Source organism: Anguilla rostrata, chromosome 8 (assembly GCF_018555375.3).
Source record: "Anguilla rostrata isolate EN2019 chromosome 8, ASM1855537v3, whole genome shotgun sequence".
Taxonomy (NCBI): domain Eukaryota; kingdom Metazoa; phylum Chordata; class Actinopteri; order Anguilliformes; family Anguillidae; genus Anguilla; species Anguilla rostrata.
Window position 1 is genome coordinate 11509514 of NC_057940.1, and position 12516 is coordinate 11522029.

A 12516-nucleotide genomic window follows, 5' to 3' on the forward strand; every position below is an offset into this window, starting at 1 on the left:
TTTTTTTACTTTACAAGAAGGTTCTGGAAACATCATTAAGAATCGTTCAGTTACGCGCTGCCCTGGCGGTACAGAGTTAAGCGCGTTAAGTGGAAAACAGCGTCGCACCCTTCGCATTCCTCTTACTCCGTGCGCGCAGGCCGTCGGAGGCGCCGGACACGTCTCCACGCAGGGCCGCCGCCTTCCAGACGAACCTCGTCGCCACGAGAGCCGTTTCCGCGCGGCGTCACGGATTCCCGGGAAACGGAGAAACAGTAACACGAGAGACAACAGCCGCGCCGTCACGCATTCAAATCAGATGAAAAGTTCTGGCAAACGGTGACCACGCCGGCAAAGACAGCAGCTGCAGCCCGCGTCCTTTATGGAAACTGACTACACCGTACCGTAATATATTAGGAATATGTAGGTATTTTGGACAACGTAGTGATGTGTTTCGCAGCAGCGCAATATAATCCAATAATAAGTCTTAAAGTGGCAGTAATTTTGATACCTGATAACATATTGTGAAGTGCTGCAATACAGTTGAATTATTTCCACATAATTTCAAATATATTCCAATATCATGTGAGATGTGCAGGAAACCTCTGGTTTCATCAATCTGAGTTTTAAAGCCAAGAGGAATGACAAACCGGAAACAAACAAAAAAACATTCTGCTTTAGGCGCAAGTTAGAGGGAAGTAGTTTGGCAATTCCAGTAAGAGTGAATCACAGCAAGAGGAAACTGTTCCCCAAATCACAAAAGCGCTTTCCCAGTACTGCTGTAGAGCTCATAAACACCACTGTCACTGCTGCATATGAATATTAAACATTATTTTTTTTATGGTTACGGGAATCAATGAACTTCACATTCCCAAGAGGCCTCCAATTCATTTATAAATGTAATTTGAATGTAAAATCTTGAAAACTCGAAACCCATGAAAAACCCTTGCCTAAAGAAAACGCGTACGCAGTTTAAAACGTTTATCTCCGTGGTTCTGTGGAATTGAGGGTTTTGCGCCATTTTTCCCCCCCTGTGCCTGTGATCACAGCGCTGCGGCTTCGACTGCGCAATTACCTCTGCCAACTGCCCCGCGGCAAAAACACCACTCAGCTCTGCCGAGAGACCGAACTTCTTAAGACTCATTTTGGGCTCACGGTTTCGCTTTAACACCCCCCCACCCCCCACCCCTCCCCCCATCCCCCTGAGAGTGCTTCTTCTTCTGTTTCTGTTTCATCACTCTTCAAAACACCTAGCGTAAAGCGTTCAGTGTTAAATAAACTCTTACAGGGCACATTCTACTCTGATAGAGCACTTGTGGCGTCTAATAGCCCTGTACACTTTGTAGCTCCATTAATACTGAGCAGCAAAAGCAAACAGGGTCAGTGTACACAGGGACGACTATCAAGCCTGGCTCCAAACCGAAGGCAGCGTCCGCAGCTGCTGAGCTAGCCTACATCTGACCTGCTTGGCGGTCAAACTGTGAAGTCACTGCCATCTGTACAGCTCTAAACTGGGCAAGCTCCAACATTTTTAAACGCCAGAAAAAAATTAAAAAAAACTCATTTGGTTTATGGAAAGCCAAAAGTCACTTGACACAAAAAAATAAAAAATAAATTGAAAAAAAAAGCCAAGAGACATGGTGACATTTTGATTCGAACAGCCACCATGGAGTCCAACGAGCATGTTCCTGCTTTCTTAGGGCTCTGCGATTGAGGCAATACTGTTCAACTTTGCTTCAGAAATTCAGAGCCCCCCCTTCCCTCCCCCCCCCCCAGGGAATTGTCACACTCTGCCGAGAAGCCTGGAGACACGGAGCCCCGCCCTGCCCAGCCCTGCCCTGCCCTGAGCAGGCGTGAGCACAGCCTTGTACACAGGGGCTGTCTGGATGTGCTGGGCCTGCCATACGGCCACTGAGCCCAGCTCACAGTCCCCTAAACTGCGCAGTCATAAAGCCCAGGCTCCAAGCTGCACAAGACCGCATGCACCAAGAGCTCTCATTAAACAATCACACACGCGCTCTGAAAGCAATTTAAGGCTCCAGAAACCAATGAAACTCCAGACGGGGCTATTTCTTTGAAGAGGCCATAGGGATAGGGGCGGGGTCCATGAGTTGTGCAGTGGCTACAGTGTTAAAAATACATAAATAAAAACTCTGATGCAATTCAGCACGTCACCGCTGACAACGAGACACCAATAAAACACCCACCCCTTGTGAAGTGATGTCAGGGGGTCTCTTTAATACTGCCATGTTTTAACTACGATTACAGCATGCAAAGGCAATTTTTGCAATATAAAGCAAGCCTCTTTAGCCTACAGCCACAACCATACGAACACAGTTTCTGTGGTTCCAAAACTTTCCCGACCATTGGAAATATCAGCACTGACCTAAATCCACAGACCCCGTGCCACTATTACCTTTCTATATTAACCAGGGGAATGCACTCATGACTCTACATAGAACGGCACTCTGGAGGGGGAAAAAAATGTGAACCACCACAGCCACACTGACAGTGCAGAGGTTAAAAGTGGGCTACATGTTGTGGGAGAAGCCCCACAGAAAGAGGCCCTGTCCCCCTTTCACATGCTTACAACACCAATTTAGCACATCACCACATGAGAGAGCAGCCATATCATGACTCTGTCAAAGATAAACACTCGCTTAAGACAGAAACTGCCCTTTAATTTCAATGTAATTCGTTTCAAACATTAAAACAGCATGCTAAGCTCACCCTAGCAGAAGTCGAAAAGATGCAGTGAAGTGGCCTACATTCAACAGCAACGTGGAAGAAAAAGTGAAAAACCATGAAATTCTGCATGTGATATCAGGTTGATGCAAAAGAAGAAGAAAAAACATATTGGAAAGGTTTCTCTACAATGCGGCTTTTCTTTAGCTGGCTGCCCTCTTTGCTTGCCTTAACAGGTAAAAGAACAGCTTCGCCCAATCAACAGACTCATAATTAAACGTATATCAATGGGGGCTACTGAGTGGCACGTCCAGTGGGTGCCCAGTGTGTAAATGCATGAACTGGGATGCGCGCACACACGCACTCGCACACACACACATACAAACAAGCATGACCAAAAACACACGGAGATAATGACTTAGATATGGTTCCACATATCAGTGCGTTAAATAGCCACTTCACTGCAGGCTGCATTTGGAATTAATAAAAGATGAAGAGGATCGGCCAGATGGTAGCGATCATTTTACGGGGTTTTGACGACACGAAAACGTCCGAGAGCCTGGGGCCGAATGTAAACTCTATTGCCGCTAAGCGGCTAACAGCATTCCTGGTACGTTGCTTCACACCAGAGCCAGCGAGCGAGCCAAACGCGAATGAGGTTAACTTTCTAAAGGCAAAACCGTGGCTTTCAGGAAACGCTCGCCTAGCAGGAAGGATGACGTCAATTTAAGCACCTACATTTAATCCGTTAAAAAAGACAAGAGAAACTAGGCATTCCATTGTGGACACAGGTGTGAAACATAAATGGTGGTACGTCACCGAAGAGAAACTATCGGGAATTACGCACTGTTCTCTGAAAATGCAGGCGAGCTAGTTTAAGACAAAAGAAAGCCGTGGCAAGGGCCGTGCAGCGACTTCACATTAAACTCCAGAGCTGTTTTGTGCTTCTGGGCTTTCACAGACAGAATGGTGCTTTTGCTCTACTGCTCTACCAAAATGAAGAAGGGGACAGAAACAGTGTGATACTTTGAGGCAACAATAATGACAAGTATTGTCAAACTATAACTAACAAAGCATGCTTTGGAGAGAGAATGAGATTACCAGATAACAACCACTGTCGAACTACAGCTAACAAAGCGCGTTCGAGAAAGCGAACGAGATTATCATTTATAACCTTTTGTTATCACTCAGATGATTTGTACTGGTAACAGTTACACCATTATGCAGTGTGAGGGAGACAAAGAGAAAGAGGGAGGGGGCTGCGGACGGGGAGAGAGAGAGCAGAGGAGGGGGAAGGGAGAGAGACAGAGCGAGAGAGACTCGAATGTGACACTCTCTGGTTTGAACAGTCAGGCCTTGCTGGACCTTCCTTTGGTTTCTGTGTTCCACTAGCTCGCTCAAAAGCAACAACAAACCTGTTACCTCCCACACACACACACCTGTGTTAATCCTGTGCGCTGACAAATCTTGTGTTTCTAAAGCTGAGCATCAGCAGCACGGTGTATACGCTGGTTTTCATCCCTGCTTAGCTCTCGCTGGCTTCAGTGTGAGTGGGCCACTCACTGGCGACTGATAAGTCTTCTCTACATCTAAATCAGCATGACACACTGGGCCCCCAGAACCAGGGCTGGGAAACGAAGGCAGTGCTACTTAACCTGGGCCCAAGAGAGTCGAGGATCGCTGCTTCTTCTTTTCAGCTTAAACCCAGCAACCAATTCAGGCCCAAGAACCCAGGTGTGTTATCTGTATAAACAACTGCTTTAATTGACCATCAACAAATGAGTGCGAAGTAACAAAAAAGAAGCAGACCGGGTGAAAATGTGATGACAGAGAGAGAGAGATAAAGGGAGGGAGAGAGAAAGGCAGAGAGAGAGAGAATGCACATCAAGTGATGGACACATGCTTGCAGGCTTTTGAAGACATTTGATTCCCATGAAAGCCCAGTTCCCCAAATAGACGAAGCAGCTGAACCGAGGCCGGCAGACTTTCTGTGAAAGAGAGACACACAATGTCTGTGTTTGATTGGCAGAGCGGTAAGGGTCAGACCGCCAATGACGTCGCAAAGCGTGGTCACACTGTGCTGGTCAAGAACAGGGAGGCAATGTACAGAGATGCAACCCCCAGACTCCCCTCCACTTCCCTCCCCCCCTCTCGGCTCATGTTATTTAGACCACAAAGATCTGCATGATCTCAGAATGACACAATAATCTGTAAGGTCAGCGTGTCAATAGGTCAGGGCAGCCAATGTTACTGCATCGGTAATTAGAAAAACTAGAAAGGAAAGTCACAATTTCTTGGCACTCCAGTTTGTTCATATCCATTTAATACACTGTGTTTAAATACAGAAGCTGAAGTAACAGACACGCACACACACGCAGACACACCATACAAAGCAGGCCAATACATTATCAGCGAATCTGGTCACAGTGTTCAGGGCTACATTAGTTATCATGCTAAAGTTTACTTGGTGCGATTATCCAGACTGCTGTACAATTACAGCGTTAAAACAAACACTATCCGTGGAGGTGCTTCTGGGGCTCTTGAGAAAGGGCTAACACGCTTATCCTGAGCGTACGTTTCACATCTAAAAATCCGGGCCAGTTCGGTAAGCCGTGAGCAAACTGCACCCAGGGAAAAGTGGTGCTTACTCAGTGATGTGCGGTTTACCTCCATCTCCATCAGCTTAAGTGCTCACCAAACAGCTATCCCTCACAGATTAGTGAAGATTTGAGAGCTTGGTGTAATGGGCTCGGGCTGGGGTGTGAGTCAGGGGTTTTCCCCTGCTCCCAGAGCGACAGTAGCCCCAGAACCGGGATAAAATCTGATGCGTTCCGACCCAACTGCAGCAGTGCTAACACCCATAGTGCACTGCTTCCACCCCCAAACGCTGCCCCAAAACAAAGGAAAACCCCATTTTCTCAGGCCAGGTCCAGCACTTGCATCGCCCCTTTCCAAGTAGTTCATAGGGACGTGTGCAGTGTTTACTTGCCTTCAGCAACTTGGGGGAAGGGTAATAACCACACTGGGGATGAAGGACAAACAGATGGAGAAGGATTTAATTAAAACCCTTTGAAGAGTACGTTTTTTGGAATGTTTTTGAAAATTTTGGTGTTCTAGAACTCCACTGCTTTCAGTTGCCAGTAGTGACTGTTACATCAGAATTAGAATGTTCACTTAAGAACATTCTCATCACATATTTGTGATTTTGCACCTTAAAAGGTTAAAGCAATGTGGGGCTGTGGGTCTGTCCAATCCCCCGCCATCAGTCCGTCGTGTCGACGAAGCGGGTGAGCCAATCCTGTTTCATACAGAAGCACCGCCGTTGCTTAACGCACTCTGATCTCACCGGCCACACTTATACTTCCTCTTTCCTGTAAACACAGTGAGGCGAGGCGCGGCGCAGCACAGCGGAGCAGCCGCAGTCCGAACGCGAACCACCAGGACAGCGGCTCGGTCGGCCGCCGCTGGCGGAACCAAAGGAATGCTGGGAGACAACTGAACACAAACACAAACGAGGTTCGGGCTGAACTCATGCGATCTCGCAATAGAGAAGCGATCTACTGGACACCTAGCCAGGTAGCGCTAGCCGTCACAGGCCAGACCTTGCTCAGTACGCAGTCATCAATCAACTAGCGGCCTGCGGCTGCGAGGCCATAACAGGAAGGCCCGTCAGAAATGATCCGTTCCCAAAATGACATGCCCTGCGGGGAAGAGAGAAAGGAGGGGGGGGGAGGGTGGGTCTCATAGCTGTCAAACAATCTCATCAACTCAAGTTCCTGAAAGAGCCAGAGACGAATAGGAGGGAGGGCGCGGGGGAAGGACAAACAAAACGTGACAATCCATAAACAAGCTCTGAGAAGATCTCTGCCGTGGGTGTCAACGACTGCATACTTCACTGACACACTGTAAAGGGACGGCTGACGTACTGGAGTTTATTATCATGGGATTACTTCAGCTTTAGTGTATTTAGTGTCTTGATTGACTCAGACAGTGTTTGTGTGGCTAAGGATACGTTATTTATTTACAGAAGTTTCTGCAAGCACCTAAAACACCCATGATATTTTAGACGCGTACCAAAGTTTCTGATGACCCGCCGGCTTTTTACGATGGCAGGTATCGGGGCAATCAAGGTTTTATTGTCAAAAGCACGAAAATACATTTCAAGTAACTCCACGGCTGGCACAGTGCGGGCATGCATTTCAGAGTACTCTTAAAGCACCTACCCAGAGCCGGATTGTGTCAAAGCAGAGCGGGAAAGGGCTTCATTAACAAAGCCCCAGTCTTAGCACCTGTCAGTGCCTTTGAAACTTATGACCACGCAAGTGACATGCAATAAAAAATCTTTTATAAGTAAAGTTGATGTCAATGTCCTTGTTTCATTAAACATGGCATGTCACATGGTTGTATTTACCACCCATTACACTGTTAGTGCCATAAACCTCATGCCATTTCCTCTTTCATTTGCTCTACCCCATTGGGTCAACCACATCCAAAAATGCCAGGACTGTCAAGCAGACTAACCCTTGGTAGTGTACAGAACTGCAGCACCAAATAAAACTTAGCTTGTTACATTAATACCAAACAACCCATCCCTTGTCCATTTCATACTGTTGTAGTGTTGTTTGGCATAAGTCCACAGTATGATGAACACATCATGTTCCTGCTCTTCAAGTAACCCCTGCTACTAATAGATGTGGTAAGAGTCTAAATGTCTTCATAGCTTCATTTTGGACATGCACCTTCAGGCCCCACCACCACGTCCTCTCTCCCTCTCACAAATCATGAATCACATTTTGTGAAGGGAGTAACCGACATCGAGAGAGGCTTATCTGAAGGTCACTGTGACAGCTGTGAGTTTGTCTTCAAGGTCCCGTACTGTTTAACATGCTGAGAGTGCACTCCATAAAACAGCTAATCAAATTCCTCCCCTCCCTGAAAAGCACCTGAGCCACTTCCCGATGGATCATCGCTGCAACCAGGAGAGGCATATCATCCTTGCGGAATTTCGCAACGCGTTTGTTTTGGAGTAACTTTCTTTCCGCTGGCCTACTGTTTTCACGCGCCCTCTCAAAAAGGCTGTGTGTACATTCTTAGTGTACGCAAATACTGGCTGGCAAGGGCACTGAAACGACACATAAACCGTCTACGAATGGTGTCTCGTGTCGTGTGCGGCCCAAACAGGGGGCTGCTGCCCCTGAGGAACCTTCGGGATAGTATCGGAGGGACCATCAGTAAACACGCCTATATTTCACTGTCAAATTACGCACGCGGCAGCGGCCGAAGGTCACTTTCAGCCCCAATCTCACGAGCGCCGAGGCTGAGTGTCTCAAAAGCAAATGATTGTAGAACGTTTTAATTGCTACCCAAAGTGACATTACATAGAGCCTAGCGGTTAATCTTAAATTACACAATTTGTGAAAAGCAATGAATATACTCCATACATATATATATATACACTTCTGAATGCTCCTGCAGCATTAAGGTTGTTTATAAACTATATTTCATCAAATGGGAAAGTGTTAACAATACATTATAATACTATCTCTGTATTTAAGCCATTTTGATTGCACTCAAAAGTTCACATGAATTCGGCACGCAAAACAGCCACACAGATGGATTAATTTGGACTTCAAAGCGCGGTAGCGCTGAACTCCACTGCAGTGAATGAACTTAAGGGGGGACCCTCAGCTCGTACTTTCTGAGCACCGAGCTGCACTGTAGTTAGGGCACGAACCAGTGACCCGGTCTCTAGACTCCGCCGCACTTCAAAGGCGTAAAACCGCGTCACGTCTGTTTATTTTTTAAACCCTAAACCATATATCAGTAATTATTTGTAACACACAACTGTTTCACATCCGTTACCTGTACGAATACATCACTGTACTGTAGCGGGCTAGTTGGTTGGCTGTCCATAAGTATTCAATACTTAAAAAAAAAGTTACACAGTGAGGATAACAGCCTCATTAAAAAGTCAGGGGAGGGAAACAAGTGTAAATGTATTTCACTTTACCTGTGACAGCTTTCTGGGGTCGGGTCCCCCGAAGAGAGAGGAGCTGGAGCTGAAACTGATGGCCCCCCTTCGGCTAAGCACATGCTTAGGAATCTGTCTGTCCAGCGGTAAAACCGGCAACTGATAGCATACTTCCATTGAACAGCCAATGTTGAGTCCAGCACAAAAGTGAATGAAAAACGTAAAAATATATATGAATGTACATATATTTTTAAAGTTAACGCAAGACGATGTCAGTGCTTTCTTAACCCAAAGCAAAGCAACATGTACCTAAAAAAACAAACAGTTTTGAGTTAAAAAAAGATAAAGGGTTTCTTGTTCGGAGACACTTCCAGCTTGCACGTGCACCGTCATTGATAAAATGTGTATTCTCTTCTCCTTGCGTACTTCATTGTATCCCATTTTATTCAGATTGGTATTTCACTGCCTCCGTTACTCTATTTTGCCTTTTTTTATCCCAGATCCAGGCCTGCAAATGACGAGGCCTGTGTCTTTCTGTGGATCTCTTTGGCAATTTGCTTCCTCATTTTAACAAAACAAAACAAAAAACCTCACAGATGCCTCATTGTGACAAAACCCTGGGCAAAAGAACTGATCAAAATCACAAATGCTTCTTCGTTAAAAATTATACTGAACAGATCAGAAAACCTTCCTCAGGGTACAAAAGGATTTGCCATAGCACAGGATCGTCGGAATCCACCCTGTGCTCACGCTGTAGCAGGGAGAAAAAAACATTTATTTAGTCCATTGGAAGCCTGGATTGCAGCAGTAATTCACGATCTGTCAATTCTGCGCTCTAAATCAATGAGAGAGCAGCCTGAGGATAAACAGACAACGTCCAATTAATCGTTGCACCACCGAAACATGTATTTATAGCCAAATGAAAACAAAACAAAAATAAAAAGGGGAAGCGACGGCAAGAGTAAACCACCAAGAGACGTGTATTTTCTGTCACTACCCCAGTGTCTCTTCCGAAACGCAAGCTCCTGCCACAGATGCATACTATTCCATGTGGCGCCGTGTTTGATTGGATAATGTGCTACCATACATCTGTTACAAAGTTTCCTATTGGCTGGTGAAGAAAAATGGTGATTCCGAGACAATGTAAAATTTTATTATGGATTTCGAGGACTTCCACGACATCTAGGCATTTAATTTTCACATTTTTATCAGATTCATCTTTATGCCATCTGTTCTCAAAGCTGAGGCATTGGTAATAATAGTTAATATTTTCATATATTAAAAAATAATATAAGAGACTGCAGTTAATGTATCAAAACCTAAAGAACACTTAGTGGCGAAAATATGTGCAGGACCTGTGTACTATAAAAACTGCGGTTTCTTAAACGGGGAAAAAGGCTATCATTTAAGATTAAAGCCGGGATAACCTGCCAGCTTTGACTGAATTAATATCGGCAATGTGCTACAAGTGAAGCCTTCCCCCACTCTTCTTACATTTTGTTTATGCTCTGGTCAGCAGATGCAGATGGACAACAGAACTTCTCTGTTTGGCTACTGTCCTTATCCTCCACACACTTTACTGCACAAGTACTATCTGAAGGTTTTTCAGTCTTGTCTTGTTCTCAACAGTACATTGGGTTAATGCGTTGGACGAGGATGAGAGAGAGAAATGAATTCAGTCCAACTGGTGATTTATATTTTTCATTTTGTGTTGCCTACAAGAAGTCTGATATTCAAGCCATAAATAGACAAAATAAATAATCTGACATTTATATTGGGCCATGTTCCTTGTTTTAACCACAAATATGTTTTGTCAGCCCCACCCCACCCCCCATCGCCCGGCAATGATTGCAGTGCTCAATACCATTGATTCAGAACACACTCATCCAGGCTCACTGGGTTCTTTTCCAGTAACATCCTGGTGTTTGGGAAGGGCATTCTGTTTTACACTTGTGAAACAGAGGGTTTTTTCACTGAATGCCGAGCTCACGTGTCCCTTGTTTTGACCGCAGGTGTGACAGAGTGTGACGGGGAGATTAGAGGAAACACACCCTCGTTTTTGCTTCCAGGAGGGTGTGACCACCGCAGCCCCATCATTACACAAATATGACCGCATGCGATGGTTTGCGTCAATAGATTATGCATCCAGTGTTTGGGAATGCTGAACTCAAACTTGTTGGCCTTGTCCTGAACTTGAAGTCACTTAGTGCACTTTGTTTAAATAAAAATGCATTGCCATGCACTGACGTATCTGCAACAACACGCTCCAAGCTTTATGTGTTAATACTACAGTAGTTTCACATGTCCTGCTATGATCCTCACCTAAAGAAGATACGCCATGTAATTCACAATGGACACAAACACTTAGTCGGCTGATGCTTCAGTATGCATTGTGAAAAAAACTAAGCTATTCGTCCTTTTCTTTATCAGTTTAAAAAAAAAAAAAAAATGAATAAAGAACACAGACAACCCGCAGCAAGTTTTTACTAAAGCCATTTTTGTCTGAGAAAGATTCTTAATTATTAGTATGATTAAAAAGACTATTATTATTAATATTTCAGTTTATAGAGGTCAATTCCTGATGGTGTGAGATCTCGCAGAATCCCACTTATGATGGTACTGGGCTTGTACAACAAATTTTTTATATATTATTTTTTAAGATTTTTTTTTTTTTTTTTTTTACAACATGTGGTTTTTGTGGAAATACAAATTTTCAAGATACAGTCTTGAAATGTCTAATGGCATATATTACATATGTCAATATTCACCATTTTATTTGACCAACAACATAACTGCTATTTTTATGGTGTCATAACACAGTAGTAATGTAAAATATGATTATTTATGTCATACAGTTTATAAGGCAAGGTAGCATGCTTCACCTTCTAAATGAACAGCATGAACTGAAGTAATTGTATGAAGGTTCCAGCAATGTCTCCATCTGCTCCACTGTACATTTTGCCCGATACACACACACACCCAAAACAATGGTTTCATTGTGCCTTCTGAGTTCTGTCATATCTTGATGGGCACTTAGTATGATTTACTCTTGCGAATACATTAGAGCATCCACGTGATCCACAGAGCAAATATTTACATTACCACACATGATGTGACTGATGTTATATCAGCACATGTATCAGCCTGTAACATTGTGCAGAACAGAACTGAGGTGAAGGGGACCTGTTCCTGGGTTGTTCTTAGTACACGGGTGGCAGAATTAATGATCCCTTGATTTTCTTATCACTGCAGACTGCCAGTATCAAAGTGATATGAGTTTTCAGACTTCAAAACTTAAATAAGTAAATGAAGTAATGGCAACATAAAACTCTGCAAGTGCAGAGAGATGAAAAAAAAAATTTTTTAAATGGCAGAAAAGGTAACTTATGGGGAGATATATATTAAAATGTGTAAATAAATCTGCTGAGAATTTGTTTGCACTTTCCAGACAGCACTTTCTTGTGCACTTCATTACATAGTTTTAGATAGAAGCTGAAGAAAAAGTACCATAGAATCTCAGAAACTCATTGTCCCCCTGCAAAAATTACTTGATGGTATGTAGGTATGGTATGTTTTAAACCTCCGTCCTCTGAGATGATATTTCAGGGGGCTTTGTTTTCAATTAAAGATTATTCAACGTGCTGTTTTCACAACATGTTGATCCCAAGGGAGGGGGCCTTTATGCTTAACTGTGTCCCACAGTGCCTACTGGGAAGCTACAGTCGTTACGGGGGGATCAGGTGAGAATTAGGCCTCCACCTGAATTTCCCTGGAGAGATGTGTTAACACCACTGCAGGTGATTACTTCTATCTGCTCTGCTATACTGCAGAGATCCCACTCCCCCAACCACTGTGGTAAGAATTGCTATGACAACGGGTAT

General features: G+C 44.3%; 1 protein-coding gene across 2 annotated transcripts in view; it reads right to left on the bottom strand.

The window, feature by feature from the left end:
* LOC135260807 (high affinity 3',5'-cyclic-AMP phosphodiesterase 7A-like) overlaps positions 1 to 9655 on the bottom strand; it is a 28656-nt gene extending 19001 nt beyond the window's left edge. Inside the window, exon 1 of one of the 2 annotated variants that reach the window (XM_064346404.1) lies at positions 8675 to 9655. In XM_064346404.1, the coding sequence (XP_064202474.1) occupies positions 8675 to 8812 (138 nt within the window). In that variant the 5' untranslated portion in view covers positions 8813 to 9655. The remainder of the gene's footprint in view (positions 1 to 8674) is intronic. The other variant, XM_064346406.1, reaches the window with a different exon arrangement.
* Positions 9656 to 12516: the final 2861 nt, after the last annotated feature.